This window comes from Rhinopithecus roxellana, chromosome 7 (assembly GCF_007565055.1).
Source record: "Rhinopithecus roxellana isolate Shanxi Qingling chromosome 7, ASM756505v1, whole genome shotgun sequence".
NCBI classification, from domain to species: Eukaryota; Metazoa; Chordata; class Mammalia; order Primates; family Cercopithecidae; genus Rhinopithecus; species Rhinopithecus roxellana.
This window is the reverse complement of record NC_044555.1, coordinates 51,017,715-51,036,709: the sequence shown is the minus strand read 5'-3', so window position 1 is coordinate 51,036,709 and position 18,995 is coordinate 51,017,715. Positions and strand designations below refer to the sequence as shown.

Below are 18,995 nucleotides of genomic sequence, written 5' to 3'. Positions count from 1 at the left end.
TTAACTTTCTGTCTCATTGATCTGTCTAATGTTGACAGCGGGGTGTTGAAGTCTCCCATTATTATTGTATGGGAGTCTAAGTCTCTTTGTAGGTCTCTAAGGAATTCCTTTTTGAATGTGGGTGCTCCTGTATTGGGTGCATATATATTTAGGATAGTTAGCTCTTCTTGTTGAATTGATCCCTTTACCATTATGTTATGGCCTTCTTTGTCTCTTTTGATCTTTGATGGTTTAAAGTCTGTTTTATCAGAGACTAGGATTGCAACCCCTGCTTTTTTTGTTTTCCATTTGGTTGGTAAATCTTCCTCCATCCCTTTATTTTGAGCCTATGTGTGTCTCTGCATGTGAGATAGGTCTCCTGAGTACAGCACACCGATGGGTCTTGACTCTTTATCTAATTTGCCAGTCTGTGTCTTCTAATTGGAGCTTTTAGCCCATTTACATTTAAGATTAATATTGTTATGTGTGAATTTGACCCTGTCGTTATGATGTTAGCTGGTTATTTTCCTCATTAGTTGATGCAATTTCTTCCTAGTATCGATGGTCTTTATGATTTGGCATGTTTTTGCAGTGCTGGTACCAGTTGTTTTTTTCCACATTTAGTGCTTCCTTCAGGAGCTCTTGTAAGGCAGGCCTGATGGTGACAGAATCTCTCAGCATTTGCTTGTCTGTGAAAAATTTTATTTCTCCTTCACTTATGAAGCTTAGTTTGGCTGGATATGAAAATCTGGGTTGAAAATTCTTTTCTTTAAGAATGTTGAATATTGGCGCCTACTCTCTTTTGACTTGTAGAGTTTCTGCCAAGAGATCTGCTCTTAGTCTGATGGGCTTCCCTTTGTGGGTAACTCAACCTTTCTCTCTGGCTGCTCTTAACATTTGTTCCTTCATTTCAACTTTGGTGAATCTGACAATTATGTGTCTTGGAGGTGCTCTTCTTGAGGAGTATCTTTGTGGCATTCTCTGTATTTCCTGAATTTGAATGTTGGCCTGCCTTCCTAGGTTGGGGAAGTTCTTCTCGACAGTATCCTGCAGAGTGTTTTCCAGTTTAGTTCCATTCTCCCTCTCACTTTCAGGTACACCAATCAGACATAGATTTGGTCTTTTCATGTAGTCCCATATTTCTTGGAAGCTTTGTTGGTTTCTTTTTACTCTTTTTTCTCTAAACTTTTCTTCTCGCTTCATTTCATTCATTTGATCTTCAATCACTGATACCCTTTCTTCCACTTAATTGAATCAGCTACTGAAGCTTGTGCATGTGTCATGTAATTCTTGTGCTATGGTTTTCAGCTCCATCAGGTCATTTAAGGTCTTCTCTATGTTGTTTATTCTAGTTAGCCATTCATCTAATCTTTCTTCCAGGTTTTTAGCTTCTTTGCAATGGATTCGAACATCCCCCTTTAGCTTGGAGAAGTTTGTTATTACCTATCGTCTGAAGCCTTCTTCTCTCAACTCGTCGAAGTCATTCTCCATCCAGCTTTTTTCCGTTGCTGGCGAGGAGCTGTGTACCTTTGGAGGAGAAAAGATGATCTGATTTTTAGAATTTTCAGCTTTTCTGCTCTGGTTTGTCCCCATCTCTGTGTTTTTATCTCCCTTTGGTCTTTGATGATGGTGATATACAGATGAGATTTTGATGTGGATGTCCTTTCTGTTTGTTAGTTTTCCTTCTAACAGGACCCTCAGCTGCAGGTCTGTTGGAGTTTGCTGGAGGTTCACTATAGACGCTGTTTGCCTGGATATCACCAGCAGAGGCTGCAGAAGAGCAAACATTGCAGAGCAGCAAATATTGCTGCCTGATCATTCCTCTGGAAGCTTTGTCTCAGAGGGGCACCCAGCTGTATGAGGTGTCAGTCGGCCCCTACTGTGAGGTGTCTCCTAGTTAGGCTACTTGGGGATCAGGGACCCACTTGAGGAGGCAGTCTGTCTGTTCTCAGATCTCAAACTCCATGCTGGGAGAACCACTACTCTCTTGGAAGCTGTCAGACAGGGACGTTTAAGTCTGCAGAAGTTTCTGCTGCCTTTTGTTCAGCTATGCCCTGCCCCCAGAGGTGGAGTCTACAGAGGCAGGCAGGACTCCTTGAGCTGCGGTGGGCTCCATCCAGTTTGAGCTTCCCGGCTGCTTTGTTTACCTACTCAAGCCTCAGTAATGGTGGACGACCCTCCCCCAGCCTTGCTGCTGTCTTGCAGTTTGATCTCAGACTGCTGTCCTAGCAGTGAGCAAGGCTCCGTGGGCGTGGGATCCTCTGAGCCAGGAATGAGATATAATCTCCTGGTGTGCAATTTGCTAAGACCATTGGAAAAGAGCAGTATTATGGTGGGAGTGTCCCGATTTTCCAAGTACCATCTGTTGTGGCTTCCCTTGGCTAGGAAAGGGAATTCCCCAACCCCTTTGCTCTTCCAGGGTGAGGCAATGCCCCGCCCTGCCTCAGCTCATACTCCACGGGCTGCACCCACTCTCCAACAAGACCCAGTGAGATGAACCCAGTACCTCAGTTAGAAATGCAGAAATCACCCATCTTCTGTGTCATTCACACTGGAAGCTGTAGACTGGAGATGTTCCTATTCGGCCATCTTGGAACCTCCCATCGATATCTTCTTTAATGTTTATATTTTCTTATTGTCTGTTTACTTTGGATGTGATTCATTCTTCTATTTCTAATTTCCTAAGAAGGAAGCGTAGATTATTAATAATAGATCATTCTTCTATTCTAATATATGCATTTCATTCTATAAATATTTCTCTAAGCACTGCTTTCATTGCCCACAAATATTAAATTGTGTTTTCCTTTTTATATAATTCAAAATGTCTTAACATTTCATATTTTATTTTATTTATTTTTTGTAGAATTGAGGTCTTGCCATGTTGCCCAGGCTAGTTTCAAACTCCAGGCTTCAAGTGATCTTCCTGCCTTGCCCTCCTAAAGTGCTGAGATTACAGGTGTTTGCCATAATGCCCAACCTTACTTTTCTTTTGCGTCTTTGACTCAGGTTTTATTTATAAATGTAATTATTTGGGGCATTTGCAGCTTTTAAAAATTGATTTCTGGTATAATTTAATTTGTGGTCTAATTATATATTTCATAAGATTTCTGTTCTTTTAGATTTCTTCAGGTGTATTTTATGTCCCGGAATATGGTCTATCTTGTTGATTGTTCTGTGTGACTTTGAGATGAAAGCATATTCTGCTGTTGTATCAAGTGTTACAAAGATGCCAATTAGATTCAGTTGATCGATCATGCTGTTCGGGTCAACAATGTCCATGCTGATTTTCTGCTAGCTGGATCTGTCCATTACTATTAGAGGAGTATTGAAGTCTCCAACTCCAATAGTAGGTGTGTCTCTTTCTCCTTGTAATTCTGTCAGTTTTTACCTCATGTATTTTGATGCTCTGTTATTAGGCACATTCACATTAAGAATTGTTATGTCTTCTTAGACTCTTGCCCTCTTTATTATTACATTATGATTTGATATCATAATATTTTTCCTTGGTAGTTTTCTTTGTTCTGAAGTGTGCTTTTTATGAAATTAATATAGCTACTCCAGCATTCTTTTGATTAATGTTAGCATGATATATCTTTCTTTATACCTTTACTTTTAATCTGTCTTTGTTTTCTTTACATTTTAATTTTTATTTCAGTAGGTTTAGGGGTATAAGTGTTTTTGGTTACATGAATGAATTGTATAGTGGTGAAGTCTGGGCTTTTAGTGTGCCCGAATAGTGTACATTATACCCAATAGTAAGTAATTTTTCAGCCCCCTCTCACCACCCCTCTTCTGAGTCTCCAATGTCCATTGTACCACTCTGCATGCTTCTGCATACTCAAATCTTATCTCCCACTAATAAATGAGAATATGAGGTATTTGGTTATCCATTCCTGAGTTAGTTTACTTGGAATAATGGCCTCCAGTTCCAGTTTCTGTAAAAGACATTATTTTGTTCTTTTTCATGGCTGAGTAGTATTCCATTGTGTGTGCGTGCACACATATATACCTACTATATTTTCTTTATCCACTAATCAGTTGATGGACACTTAGATTGATTTCCTACCTTCGCAATTGTGAATTGTGCCAATATAAACATAGGAGTGCAGGTGTCTTTTTTGATGTAATGACTTCTTTTTTCCTTTAGGTAGATACTCGGTAGTGGGATTGGGGATTGAATAGTAGTTCTACTTTCAGTTATTTGAGAGATCTCCATACTGTTTTCCATACAGACTGTATGAATTTACATTCCCACTCAAAGTGAATAAGCATTACCTTTTCACCACATCTGCATCTTTTGTTTTTTGACTTTTTAATAATGGCCTTTCTGAGTGGAGTAAGGTGGTATCTCATTGCAGTTTTAATTTCCATTTTCCTGATGATTAGTGATGTTGAGCATTTTTTCATGTTTATTGGCCATTTGTATATCTTTTGAAAAATGTCTGTTCATGTCGTTTGCCCACTTTTAAATGGTTTTTTTTTTCTTGCTGATTTGTTGGAGTTTCTTGTAGATTCTGGACACTAGTCCTTTGTCAGCTGTATAGTTTGTGAATATTTTATCCCATTCTGTAGGTTGCCTATTTACTCTGTTGATTATTTCTCTTGTTGTGCAGAAAGATTTTAGTTTAATTAAGTCTCATTTATTTACTTTTGTTTCTGTTGTATTTGCTTTAGGTGTCTTAGTAATTTTTTTTTATTAGGCCACTTCCTAGAAGCATTTTTCTAGGTTTTATTCTAGAAGTTTTATAGTTTCAGGTCTAACATTGTATGTACTTATTTAAAATGATATCTTTTAAATAACATAGTTGGCTGTTAATTTTTGCACACTATGACAGTCTATCCTTTAATTTTTTAGATCATTGATGTTTAAAATGGTCATAGATAATGGTGTAATAGTATCTACTATATTGTTTGCTATCTTCTACTTATTATTTTTGTTTTTATTTTTGTCTTTCAGTCTTCTTTTGCCTTCTCTTTTTTAAGAGAACATTTTATGTAATTTTATTTTCTGTCTTGTCTTACCATATCAATTATACTTCCTCTTTTTCATGTTTTAGTGGTTGCCTTAGAGCTTGCAATATGCATTTATGGTTAGTTTATGTCCACTTTTCATATTCCAATAAACTAGTTATGGGTTGTACAGGATTGACAGACTATTTCCAATTTCTCCCTTTCGTTCCTTATAATGGTACTATCATTCTTTTTACTTATTTGTAAGATATAATGACCAAATGTATCATTGCAATTATTATTATAGACAAATTCTTATCTGTTAGATCCATTAATAATTTGAAAAATAAAATATTTTTTAATTTATGCTCTTTTTTCTTTCTTTTTAGGTCTGTATTTCCGACATATCATTTTTCTTCTACTGGAGATCTTTTAACCTTTCTTGCAAGACAAGTTTAGTGGTGACAAAGTGCTTTAATTTTTGTTTGTTTGAGGAAGTCTTTATTTTACCATCACTTTTGAAGGATAATTTCATGGAATACACATTTCTAAGTAGTTAACTTTTTTTCTTTCAACACCTTCAAATATTTTATGGCACTCTCTTCTCTCTGCATGGTTTCTTAAGAGAAGTCTGATATAACTCTTTATCCTTGCCCCCCTATATAGTAAGTTGTTTTTCTCTCTAGCTTCTTTCAAGATTTTCTCTTGTGTTTTATTTTCTGCAGCTTTGAATATCATATATGTACATGGAGATTGTTTGGTATTTATCCTGATTGGTAATTGTTAGTATTTATTGTATTATTGTATTTATTGGTATTTTTCCTGAGCTTTCTGGATGTGGGGTTTGATATCTGTCTTTTATTTTGGAAAATTCTCAGTCATTATTGCTTGCAGTATTTCTTCGGTTTCTGCCTCTTTTTCTTCTCCAATTGGTACTCTGAATATGCATATATTAACATCTTGTTCATCAGTTCCTGAGTATTCTACTCAATGTTTTTCATTTTTTTTTTCTCTTTGCATTTCAGTTTCCCACATTTTTGTTGACATGTATTTAAGCTTACTGGTTCTTTCCTCAGTCTTGTTCAATCTACTGGTGAACCCTTTAAAAGTAGTCTTCATTTCTGCTACAGTGTTTTTGATTTCTAGTCTTTCCTGTGTATTCTTTCTTGCAGTTTTCATCTGCCCACTACTATTACCTATCTGTTCTTACGTGCTGTCCGCTTTTTATATTAGAGCCCTTATATTAATTATAATTATTTTTAATTTAGTTTTATATTTCTTTTTTGTTTGTTTCTGAGATGGAGTCTTGCTCTGTCACCCAGGCTGGAGTGCAGTGGCATGATCTCAGCTCACTGCAGTCTTCACCTCCCCGGTTCAAGTGAGTCTCGTGCCTCGGCTTCCAGAGTAGCTGGGACTACAGGAGTGCACCACCACACTTGGATAGTTTTTTGTATTTTTAGTAGAGATAGTGTTTCTCCATGTTGGCCAAGCTGGTCTCGAACTCCTAACCTCAGGTGATCTACCCACCTCGACCTCCCAAAGTGCTGGGATTACAGGTGTGAGCTACCGCACTTGGCCTACAGTCTTATATTTCTACAATGTCTGCCTTACCTACATTTGATTCTGATGCTCCTTTTTCTCTTCAGACTGTGTTTATTGCCTTTTAATATGCCTTGTAATTCATTGTTGAAAGCCAGTGATGATGTTCAGATGAAAGGAACTGAGCGAAACAGGTCTTTAATGTGAGATTTTGTGTTGATCTGACTAGGAGCTAGGCTGTGCTTAGTTTGCTGTAGCTGTCATTGTCTGACTCTAAAATTTTCTCTGGCATCATTGTTTTTGTGCTCAGATTTTCTCATTTCTTGTTAAATAAGACTTGAGACTTGCAGTTCTTTCTGCTGTAATCCTCTCAGTACTGGCCATACTAGCATGCTTCTGTTCTTGGGATTCTGCCCTTGTTAATTTCTTATTCTCTGTATTCATGTCTCTGTAGTTTTTGAGGGAGCAGATTTTCCTCTGACTTCAGTTCTCTGTTGGATATAAGAAAATGTGTGGATTTTACACTTGTTCAGCTTTTTTCTTTTTGTCAGAATGGGTATAATGACTTCAAGCTTTTTATGTGTTGGACCAGAAATTGGAATCCTGGATCAGTCACTTTTTAATCTCTTGGCTTTAGGTTCTCTATCTCTAAAATAAAGGGTAACATCACTAGTTGGTGGCTTAATGCTCATCTAGCTCTAGCATTCTGTTCAGTCCTTAAGCACTGACTTTCATGAATATCCCAATGTGTAATGTTTGTTTTCCTTCTTCTATAGGCAGACCTACAGGTGGACAAGGAGAGGCACAATTTTTTCGAGTCCTCTCTTGATTATGTTTATCAAATCCAGGAAGTTCAGGAGTCCAAGAAGTTCAATATTGTGGAACCTGTAAGTCTTCTCTGTTGATGAATGGTCTAAAAATATTTATCAAATGCCTGGTAAATGTACAAACTTTGATCATAAAAACAGAATCTCAAAGAACTTGAAGGATAATCATTGGAAATGTCTAGAACATAGTCTAACTTATGTTTTTCTTGTTCTTTAGTATATATTTTTCTCTCTTTTCCCCTAACCTTTTTCTCTCTTTTTCTGTGGCTATTTTCTTTCTCTTTCCTTTTTTTCCTCTCTCCTTCCCTCTCCCTTCCAGAATTTCTCTACCACTCTTCCTATTACTTTGTTTCCTTCCCTTCCTCCTCCTCACACTTTCAGCAGCCTCTAAAAGTCTCTCTCATATACCAGGTACTGTGCTACGGACTCATGTCCCTTGCAGTCAATGACTTCTTATTCTACTACTTTTACTTCTGTCTTGTGTAGTTTTTTCCATTTCACATTTTTGCATTCCATTTACTTCTGTCTTGTGTAGATTTTTCCATTTCATATATTTGTTTGAGACAGGGTCTCACTGTCACCCAAGCTGGAGTGCAGTGGTGCTATCTTGGGTCACTACAACCTCTGTCTCCTGGACTCAAGTGATCCTCCCACCTCAGCCTCCTGAGTAGCTGGAACTACAGATGCGTGCCACCATACCGGGCTAATTTTTTGTATGTTTTTGTAGAGATAAGGTTTCACCATGTTGCCCAGGCTGGTCTCCAACTCCTGGGCTCAAGTGATCCCCCTGCCTTGGCTTCCCAAAGTGCCGGGATTACAGGCATGAGCTACCGTACCCAGCCCGTGTATTTGATTTTTAACGGGATTGAAAATTTATACAAATATATATTATATATCATTTATATGTCTTTTTCTGCAACCCTGTGAATCATTTCTAATTTTAAAGTTGGTTTAGACTCTATTGATCTTTTAGCATTATGACAGTCTTCATTAAAGTAAGGTAGAAAATCTTGCTTTATTCATTTACTTATTTACTTTCATTCGTTCAAGAAATATTTATTGAGCACCTATTGTTTGTGGTTGCTGAGGATATATAGAGGAAAGATGCAGTTCATTCACATACTGTTCAAATGATGAATGTCTTTATATGAGATCTGAGCAAGCTCTGGGTTAATAAATTTGTTAATAGTTCTTATTTTCTGAAGCTGAGTCAAGGGTAAATGTTTAACCTGATATGAAAACAGTGATGTGTAGACTGGTTTGTGTTTGACTGCTATACTGGGTAAACACCATGGAATTTTGTTGTTGTTGTTGTTTGTTTGTTTTTTGTTTTTCTGAGACAGAGTCTCACTCTGTCACCCAGGCTAGAGTGCAGTGGTGCAATCTCGGCTCACTGCAACCTCTGCCTCCCGAGTTCAAGCGATTCTCCTGCCTCAGCCTCCCAAGTAGCTGGGATTACAGGCACATGCCACCACCGCCAGCTAATTTTTGTATTTTTAGTAGAGATGGGGTTTCACCATGTTGGTCAGGCTGGTTTCGAACTCCTGACCTCGTGATCTGCCCGCCTCGGCCTCCCAAAGTGCAGGGATTACAGGTGTGAGCCACTGTGCCCAGCCACACCATGGAGTTTTTTGGTGAGTTCATGTTTCTTTTATTTAGTTTATTAGAAGATACTGGTGATAAAGTTATTTTTACATGTTTTCCCTAGGTCTTGGCCTTTCTTCATAGTTTGTTCATTTCTAACAGCCTGACTGTGGAGCTCACACAGGATTTCCTCCCATACAAACAGCAGCTCCAGCTCAGTTTACAGAATGTGAGTTTGCATGTGGATTTTTCTCACCAGTCTTTCCATTCCAATTGAATTTCAGCCCCAGCGACCTTGATTTTTGGAATTCTAGGTTACTGCATCCTAGCCAATTTGTTGGGATATACTGGTGTGGATCACAAATATTTAGTGTATCAGACTGTTCTTGCTCTTCCACTTTCACCTCTTTCCTGTTTTTGAGGCTGACTGCTGTTCAAACCCACCCTTCCACACACAAATACCTTCATCTATGCAATATTTATTAAGTATTGCTAATTTGCTGCATCTCTGTCAGATCAGGACACAGCTATAGGCTTATTTGAGCCCAGGCCTTAAGTTACTTCCCTGCTCACTCAAAACACTCTCACTGTGGACTTTATTACCACAAACACTCATTTTATCTTCTCTTTCTTTTCTCAGTACTTATTAGTAGCGTCACATAAATTATTTTTAAAGGTTTTCTCTACCTTCTTTGTCATGCTGGTTCTTACAGATGGGCATGTAGGCACAGTGTTCCCATCCTTTTCACATATATTCTTTTACATGTTCCTTTATTCAACCCAGATTAAACAAGTGTTTATGGAAAAAATGAACATAAGCTCTGTGCCAGGCATTGTGAAAGGCACTGGATATGCCATGAGGATGCATGCAAGTTTTTCTGTCTTGAAGGAACATACAGTTTCTTGTAGGAGACAGAAATAAACAGAGATAAATCATAATCCATAATGATAAGTGCTATAATAGAATCAAGGCCAAAGGTTTTTAAAAAGTTCAGAGCATTTGGCTACCTGGTAGAGTCAGAGAAGGCATTACTGAGTTGGTGACTTTAGAATGGATGTTAAATTGCATGAAATATATAGATGTAGTTTTAGATGAAAAATGCTGCTAAGTTATAGTGAAAATAAGCCCCCCTTGGTTGTTTAGGAGGACTGGGATTTACAGTTGTTATTATTTTTTCTTTCTATATACTCTCCTTGCAGAAAGGAACTAGGGGCTCTCACATTCTCCAGAATTTCCAGATTTACAACATCTTCCTACTACAACCAAGTTAATCCCTTGAATCTTCCTCTATATATCACTTGATGTGTACAAATGTAACAACAAGCCTTTGAATGTATACATATGGGTGACTTATTTACAGGATAAGCATGGGCGAACTAGATGGGCAGCACAGATCACCTTTCTCACTAACATCATGTCATAATTTTAAGACTGGGTACTAAAAACTTATCTGTCGTGATTTTCTTTTTTTTTTTTTTGAGACGGAGTCTCGCTGTGTTGCCCAGGCTGGAGTGCAGTGGCGCGATCTCGGCTCACTGCAAGCTCTGCCTCCCGGGTTCACGCCATTCTCCTGCCTCAGCCTCCGAGTAGCTGGGACTACAGGCGCCCGCCACCTCGCCCGGCTAGTTTTTTGTATTTTTAGTAGAGACGGGGTTTCACCATGTTAGCCAGGATGGTCTCGATCTCCTGACCTCGTGATCCACCCGCCTCAACCTCCCAAAGTGCTGGGATTACAGGCTTGAGCCACCGCGCCCGGCCTCTGTCTTGATTTTCATACCCACATTTCAACACATGTCTTACCATCATGTTTTAGTTGTGTAGATTTGAATAAATTTATTCTCATCATTAGGTTTTGGTATTTGTGAGTATGAAAACATAGCTACTGTTGGCCCTTCTCCCAAGAGAGCACCCTCTCATATATTTTATCTTCTTGACCAGAATTTGATTCAGTATCAACTAGGCTATAACTTTGAGGCACAACTTGGAAGTTGCTATGAGAATGCTACCTTTGGGAACCTTGTCTGACATCTCCCTTGTTGTAAAGCAGGGTATCAGTCATGTTCAGAATTCTAAGATTTCTTATTAGGGCCTTATGTGATTCCTATTAGTATAAAGCCTCCCAGTTGTTATTTTATGAGTATATTGCTCGTTACATTTTTGTTTCCTATGTAGTCTTTAGGAGCATTAGACTCTATAAACTTGTTTTCCATTCACTATGCCATTCACCATTTCTTTTTTTTGCTTTATGGTTGCACATGCTGTAAGCAGGGAAAACTCTGTACTGAGTCTCTGACCAAGAAATACTTTTTCATGATAATGATGATGATAATAATGATTTTCATTATGATGTCTTGACAGACAAGAAATCATTTCTCCAGTACCCGGGAAGAGATGGAAGAACTTAAGAAAAGGATGAAAGAAGCTCCCCAGACATGCAAACTTCCAGGACAGCCCACTATTGAAGGCTATCTCTATACACAAGAGAAATGTGTGTGGGGACATAGGGGTATCCGTTGGGTTTCAATAAGCCAGGAACTACTGCCACTTGTTGGCTCTGAATTTTGGGTACCCTTACTGTTCATGGACCCCTGATAGCTACAATTCCCTTAGAGCGCAGGCAGGGAATACTGAAAACAAACAAACAAACAAAAAAGAGGAGAAACTGAGAGGAAGTTAAAGATTTGTCTTACAAAGGCTTTGTAGTGATAAGACCTAAGGTTTTCTCTGAGATTCAAAATGGGTATTATTAGTTCTTTAATCCTTCTGATTAGTCTTTTGGAAAAAAGGGAAGTAGAGGAAAGGAAGTAGAAAAATAATATTTCTTATACCTATTATGTACCAGACATGGTGCTAAGTTCATTGAAAACACTGCCTCATTTAATCTTTGCAACCAGTTTATACCCATACACATAAGGCCACTAAGGCTCAGAGAGGTCACCATTTGAAAGTCACACAACTAACAAGTGTCAGGACTAAAGTTAAATTCAGATCTGTGAAATGCCAAAACCCATGATCCTACTATAGTCCCCTATATTTTCGTCTGCATTAGGGTCATGTGTTTGCTCTTTTCTTTTCTTTTTTTTTTTTTAAGACAGGATCTCGCCCTGTTGTCCAGGTTGGAGTGCGATGGCACCATCATAGCTCTCTACAGCCTCATACTACTGGGCTCAAGCAGTCCTCCTACCTCAGCCTCCTGAGTGGCTGCAACTAAAGGCACCTACCACTGCGCTTGGATAATTTTTGAATTTTTTGTAGAGACAGAATTTTTTGTTGCTCAGGCTCATGGATGCTGTTATAGCACTTAGTGAACATCATGATTCCAGTGGGAAAGACAGTATCTGTTTTTCATTGGTGACTAAGGAAAGTGGGTTAACTTGTTTAGTCACTGAATGTTGTAGAGCATTCGATCTTTCCTAATTCCTCAGTAACATTTTGCACACCTGTATGTGTGATTTGATTTTATTTGCCCTTAGAACTATGACTGGATACTCCCCAAACCTGTTATTCAGTTCTTGCCCAGAGTTATTTTATCTGGGGAGTAAACAGAAGACACACACCCAGAGACTGCCAGTGGCAAAAATCACTGTAATTCACAAAGCATGGCACTTCAGTAGTGAAATTATCATACTTTTCTTCGCATAGAGCAGTTTGCTTTTGATGATTTTCAAAGCTGTATTCTCCCACTTGTCAGGTTCATCTCTTCAACTGTGTGTTGCACAATTTCTCAATCTCAGTGCTGTTGACATTTCAGGCTGGATAATTCTTAGTTCTGGGAAGTGGTCCTGTGTATTGTAGTATATTTAGCAGCATCCCTTGCCTTTCCTCACTTTTTGCTCATAGTAATCTCCAGGTGTGACTACCTAAAATGTCTCTAATGTGTTGCCAGATGTCCCCTGGGAGGCCAAGTTGCCCCTAGTTGAGAACCACTGCTGTATGCTGTGTGATCCTTCTGTGCTCCAGTATTCTGATTTGTCATATGGGCATGACATTGCTACTCAGTTGAATGTATGCTTAATGAGCACTGTTTCTGCCAGATACTGTGCAATGCATTGGGGACACCCTTGAAAAAATGAATCAACCATGATTTTTGTCACCAAGAAGTGGAAAGTGATGGGAGAGATAGACAAATATATCAATAATTATAATGAAATGTGGTGATCACTGTATTTGGGGCATATATCTAAAGGCTTCACCAAGAAAGTGGTATTTGAACTAGAACTTGAATGATGAATGGGAGTTTGATAGGTAAAGAAAAGGAGGAATGGCCGGGCACAGTGGCTCACGCCTGTAATCCCAGCACTTTGGGAGGCTGAGACAGGCAGATCACCGGAGGTCAGGAGTTTGACACCAGCCTGGCCAACATGGTGAAACCCCGTCTCTACTAAAAATACAAAAATTAGCTGGGTGTGGTGACGCATGCCTGTAATCCCAGCTACTTGAGAGACTGAGACAGGGGAATCACTTGAACCTGGGAGGTGGAGGTTTCAGTCAGCTGAGATGGTGCCATTGTACTCCAGCCTGGGTGACAGAGTGAGACTCTGTCTCAAAAATGAATAAAATAAGAAAGAAAGAAAGAGAGCGAGAGTGAGAGCAAGAAAGAAAGAAAGGAAGGAAGGAAGGGAGGGAGGGAGGGAGGGAGGGAATTCCAGGTGTATACCACTGCATGAGTAGAGGCAGGGTTGTGGATAGACATAGTTGATTTGTAGGGCCCTTGTCCAAGAATAGTCCTGCTTTACTCCTGCTGTCCTGATGTAATTATTAATAATACAGCCTCATTCAGTCTTAAGTCTTGGATTTGGACTATAAATTATATGGCTACCTCTTTATGTGGGAACTAAAAGTAATTCATTGAGACAGGAACATAGAGGTGAGGTGCCAAGAGAAAAAGCTGGAAAGATAAGTTTCAATCGTGTTATCAAGGGCATTGTAGGCAGGCTAAAGAGTGTGGAGATAGTGGGAAAGCCATGGATGGTTTCTAATGAGGGGAATGATAAAAATAGAGATATATTTTTAAAATAATCTAGCAAAAGAGTGGAGAATGAATTGGAATGGAGTGATCAGAGATGGGGACAATAGAGAAATCAGAGAGAAGGCCAATGAAATAATTGGTGAGATAGTAAATTTTTGTTTTTTGAAAATATGTCTCATAAAAAATAAATAAAAAATAAGACACTGGGCCCGGTGCCGTGGCTCATGCTTGTAATCCCAGCACTTTGGGAGGCTGAGGCATGCAGATCACGAGGTCAGGAAATCAAGACCATCCTGGCTAACATGGTGAAACCCTGTCTCTACTAAAAAAAAGTACAAAAGGTTATCCAGGCGTGGTGGTGGGCGCCTGTAGTCCCAGCTACTTGGGAGGCTGAGGCAGGAGAATGGTGTGAACCTAGGAGGCAGAGCTTGCAGTGAGCCGAGATTACGCCACCGCACTCCAGCCTGGGTGACAGAGCAAGACTCTGTCAAAAAAAAAAAAAAAAAAAAAAAAAAAAATTAAACAAGCAAAAACAACACGGATAGGGTTCTTAACTAATTCATTGTTAAAAGGAATGGAGAGGAGGAGACAGTTAAAAGAGAGATATGTAGAGTCATGTACAGGTTAGAAGGGGCATAACCCAATGACCAATCACATGGAACAGTTACAGAGACAGCAAAGTAAATGACAATAGTCTTCAGCTTCTGGGATACATGGTGATACCATTTATAGGGAACATGGCAGGGAGAGTAGGTTTTGAGCAAGCCAGAAGCAGCTGTGGGAAGCAGTTGGTGAAGGTTAGGATCTCCCTGTGTGCAGTAGGTAGGTGGTTATGGAAGGATGGCAGTCAGGGCAAGGGCAGGGCTGGATCTGAAGTTTGACTCTGATGAGCAATGTGTAAATAGCTTCAATCTTAGGGGTTGACTTCCTATACAGCTAAAACAGTTATTCTGTTTGCTCACTTTTACTTGTCCTCGTAGGGGCTTTAGGAATATCCTGGGTGAAATACTATTGCCAGTATGAGAAAGAGACCAAAACACTCACCATGACGCCTATGGAACAGAAGCCAGGTGCTAAGCAGGTCAGTTCTTGTTTACACCACATTTTTAGAAATGGATCTATGCCTGTTTCTCAGAAAAGAATATATGTTGACTTAGTATCAAACCATCAAGTTCATCACTGTTACATGAAGCCATGACTTTATATGTACACTTTGTCCTAAGTTTGAGTCAGATAGCACTGAGTTGAGTGAAAAATTTCTCTGTTAATTAGAGCAAGCCTTTTGAAAGTGTCAGTAGTCTTTCAAACCAGTTATTTTTACAAGTGCCAGTCACATTGTACAGTCAGCTATGTAAAAATATGGATGAATTACTTTTAAGAATTCTCTACTCTTGGATTCTTTAAAATAACAAGTTTTAAAAATATGAATTGAATTCCAAAATTCCTTTTTTTACAGGAGTGTGTGTGTGGCCTACGGTTGGAGTAACCAATACTCACATTCTATGTACTACTCAAATATCTTTAAGCAGTTAATCTCTCTTTTTCTGCCCTCCAAACCTTCTCTCACTCCTGAAAATGACAAGATAAATTTAACACACTGAAAACATAGTTTACTCACCTGGAAGAACCTGATCTTTTACAAACACACACACACACACACACACACACACACACACACACACACGGATTTCTTAAGATAAAAGCTGATCTTTAGACAGATTGTTTATATTCTAAAAGTAGTTCAATGTGTCTCTTTCCCCTTTAACTGGCTCTCAGACAGGGTCTTAGTGCATGATTTTTAAGCATTTGCACTCTTTACAAATTGTTTGTTGGAAGTGCTTCAAGAGTTATTTGTTAGCATTGAAAGTAGTACACGAAGACCCAATTTAGGTAGGGAGGAATTTGGAGAAAAATTGGGACAGTTTCTCTCCCTTGCTGTTCCTTTTCATGGAAGATCTCTCTCTTGTGTGGCTTGCTCATATTGAATTAGAGAGGATGGAAATGTGCTTGCAGGCTACTGAAATTTTTTTGGAGTGAGGATGGTCTTTTAACTACAAGATTTACCTCCCTGCTTTAATGTGCTTTGGTGATGGGATGGACTTGTAGAAGATGTTGTATCAAACACAGTTTCTAGAATCCTCAACTATGCTCTATTATTATTATTATTATTTGAGATGGAGCTTCACTGTTGTCGCCCAGGCTCGAGTGCAATGGCACAATCTTGGCTCACGGCAACCTCTGCCTCCCAGGTTCAAGTGATTCTCCTGCCTCAGCCTCTTGAGCAGCTGGGATTACAGGTGCACACCACCACACCCAGCTAATTTTTGTATTTTTAGTAGAGATGGGGTTTTACCATGTTGGCTAGCCTGGTCTCGAACTCCTGACCTCAGGTGATCCTCCCTCCTTGGCCTTCCAAATTGCTGGGATTACAGGTGTGAGCCACGGCACCAGTTACTGTGCTTTTATTATGGGCCAGTTACTCATTCAAAACCCTCCTCAGTTTCCAATCTGCCAATTGCCAAAGCACTTTCCAGTGTGGTTCCCTAAATTCATCCTGTGTTTTAGCACTGATTTGTTCCAAGTCAGTCAGAACTTAGCTGATTAATCTGACTAGGAAGTGCTTATAAGCAACACTGGCCTGCAGTCTCTTTCTTTTATTTTTCTACACACATTACTTTTCAAATACCAGAGAGGAAAGCTCCTTTTGTAGACAATAATTTCATTTAGGCACTTTTTCTGAGGCTGCTCAGAGGTGCTTTATTGCAAACCCCAAGACAGAGTCAGCAGATTCCACTTTCATATCCTCCTGACAGATGCCAGCAAGCCCTCCTTTTAGTTTTTCTTTCCCTCTTCTCTTTTCATTGAGTAGCTGCTTGCAAAACTGCAATGGTGGTGGCCTGAGCATTTTTAATGTGGTATTCCTTATGGAATGGAAAGGAGAACTTAGTTACTCACTTACAAGGCAGAGGGAGGTGGTGGGAGTTAATTGGATTTCCCCAAATTGGAGTTGGAAGTGATTTCTTCCTGAAAGTTCTCTGTTTCACTTCCTAATACTAGTTTGTACTTTACAATTATAAATTTTACAAATAAATGATACCATAATAATAAGAACACTACAAAAGCCACTATTTCTTGAATAACTGCTGTGTGCCAAACAATGAACTAGACCCTTCTGTCATATTCATGCTCCTCATTTGCCCTCCTAGCAGCTGTATGAAGTCAGTGCCCCCAATTTGTGTAGGAAGTGAGACCAATTTGAAGATGCAGGAATTGGTCATCTTTCTGACTATGGCACTTACTATAGTGTTGGTTCTACTACTTTAGCCTGTCAGCTCTCATCTGTGTTGTCATGTTCAATTTTCTGATCACCTTCTCAAATGATAATTTATTAGATCTTCATCCCTTCCCTGTTAGGAATTTGTGGTCAGGAGGAGTACTGCATTTTGAATCTGCAGACCTGTGTTTAAATTTTAGCTCTGTGGTCTGGTAGCTTTTTGACCTTGGGTAAATTGCCTAATGTTGCTCAGTCTTAGTTTCCTCATCAGAAAAGTGGTAAGAATGATAAAGTAGTTCATAAACATTTATTGAGCACTAAGTATTTGCAAGGTACTGGAGATATAAAGATGAATAAAACACTGTTCATGTTTTTGAAGACTTCCTAGTCAAGTGGTGAAATTAAACCTAAAAACAGAACATTTTAATATTACGTGCAAAGCACATAGTGTGCAATGTGTTGGTTTGAAGAAGGATTTTTGAGGAAGTGAAAGCTGAACTGCAGTTTGTAGAATAAGTAAGAGTTTAGTCAGGCAAAGAAGATAGACAAGGTCATTTTGGGTGGAGGGATTAATATAGGCAAAGTCATGCAATCTTGAAATAGCATGATACGTGTGTGAAATAAGAGTACTTTTGCATTGTAGGGGCATTAAATAGTTGAGCAGTCACTGGAGATGAGATTGGAGTGATGGGCAGGGCCTAGGTCCCTGAGCTGAAATGCCATTGAAGCTGTGGGCATTGAGAATTTAAAGAGATAGAGTGAGTCTGTGACTTTGCTCATAACCCTCATTTTGAAAGACTAATGTGTGGCATCCCAGATTTGGGGGTAGGAAGGCATACTGAAGGATTAACTTAGAGTTAAGTTGTTATAGTGCAGGAGCAAGGACAGATTGGCCTGCAAGTGGTTGAGTGTGCTGACGAGCAAGAAGTATTGGGTAATGAGCCACGTGGGCCAGTTTGTATGTCATAGTATCTAGGCACCTGGGCAGTGTTTTCTAACTTGAGATACCACAGTGGGTTGTGTTATTCCCATTTAATAGATTGTGAAGTTAAGACTTGGAGATGGAATATGATTTATTTATTTATTTATTTATTTATTTATTTATTCATTCATTCATTCATTCATTCATTCATGAGACGGAATATTGCTTTGTCACCCAGACTGGAGTACAGTGGCGCGATCTTGGCTCACTGCAGCCTCTGCTTCCCGGTTTCAAGCGATTCTCCTGCGTCAGCCTCCCAAGTAGCTGGGATTACAGGCGCCCACTACTGTGCCTGACTAATTTTTGTATTTTTAGTAGAGATGGGGTTTTGCCATCTTGGCCAGGCTGGTCTCCAACTCCTGACCTCAGGTGATCCACCTGCCTTGGCCTCCCAAAGTGCTGGGATTACAGGCATGACCTGCTGTGTTTTGGCCAGGGTCACATAGCTGGTAAATGGCATAACTGAGACAAGACCCTAGGTCTTAAGTTTTCTAGTGTGTTGTTATTTCCGCTATACCAATTTGGATGACTTTGAGTATGCCGTTTTACCGCTTTAGGTGTCACTTCTCTATAATGGTTGTTAACAAGAAAAGTGGCTTAAAAATACCTGGCATAGGCTGGGCACGGTGGCTCATGCCTGTAATCCCAGCACTTTGGGAGGCTGAGGTGGGTGGATCACGAGGTCAGGAGTTCGAGACCACCCTGACCAACATGGTGAAATCTCATCTCTACTAAAAATACAAAAATTAGTCGGGCATGGTGCGCACCTGTGATCCCAGCTACTCAGGAGGCTGAGGCAGAAGAATCGCTTGAACCCAGGTGGCGGAGGTTGCAGTGAGCTGAGGTCACACCACTGTATCATTGTATTCTAGTCTGGGTGACAGAGCAAG

General features: G+C 39.5%; 1 protein-coding gene across 1 annotated transcript in view; it reads left to right on the top strand.

Annotated features, from left to right (window-relative positions):
* OPHN1 (oligophrenin 1) overlaps window positions 1–18,995 on the top strand; it is a 407,359-nt gene that overhangs the window by 210,174 nt on the left and 178,190 nt on the right. Inside the window, exons 7-10 of the mRNA XM_030934177.1 lie at window positions 7,245–7,355; window positions 9,004–9,108; window positions 11,239–11,368; window positions 14,830–14,930. Coding sequence (XP_030790037.1) covers window positions 7,245–7,355; window positions 9,004–9,108; window positions 11,239–11,368; window positions 14,830–14,930 — 447 coding nt within the window. The remainder of the gene's footprint in view (window positions 1–7,244; window positions 7,356–9,003; window positions 9,109–11,238; window positions 11,369–14,829; window positions 14,931–18,995) is intronic.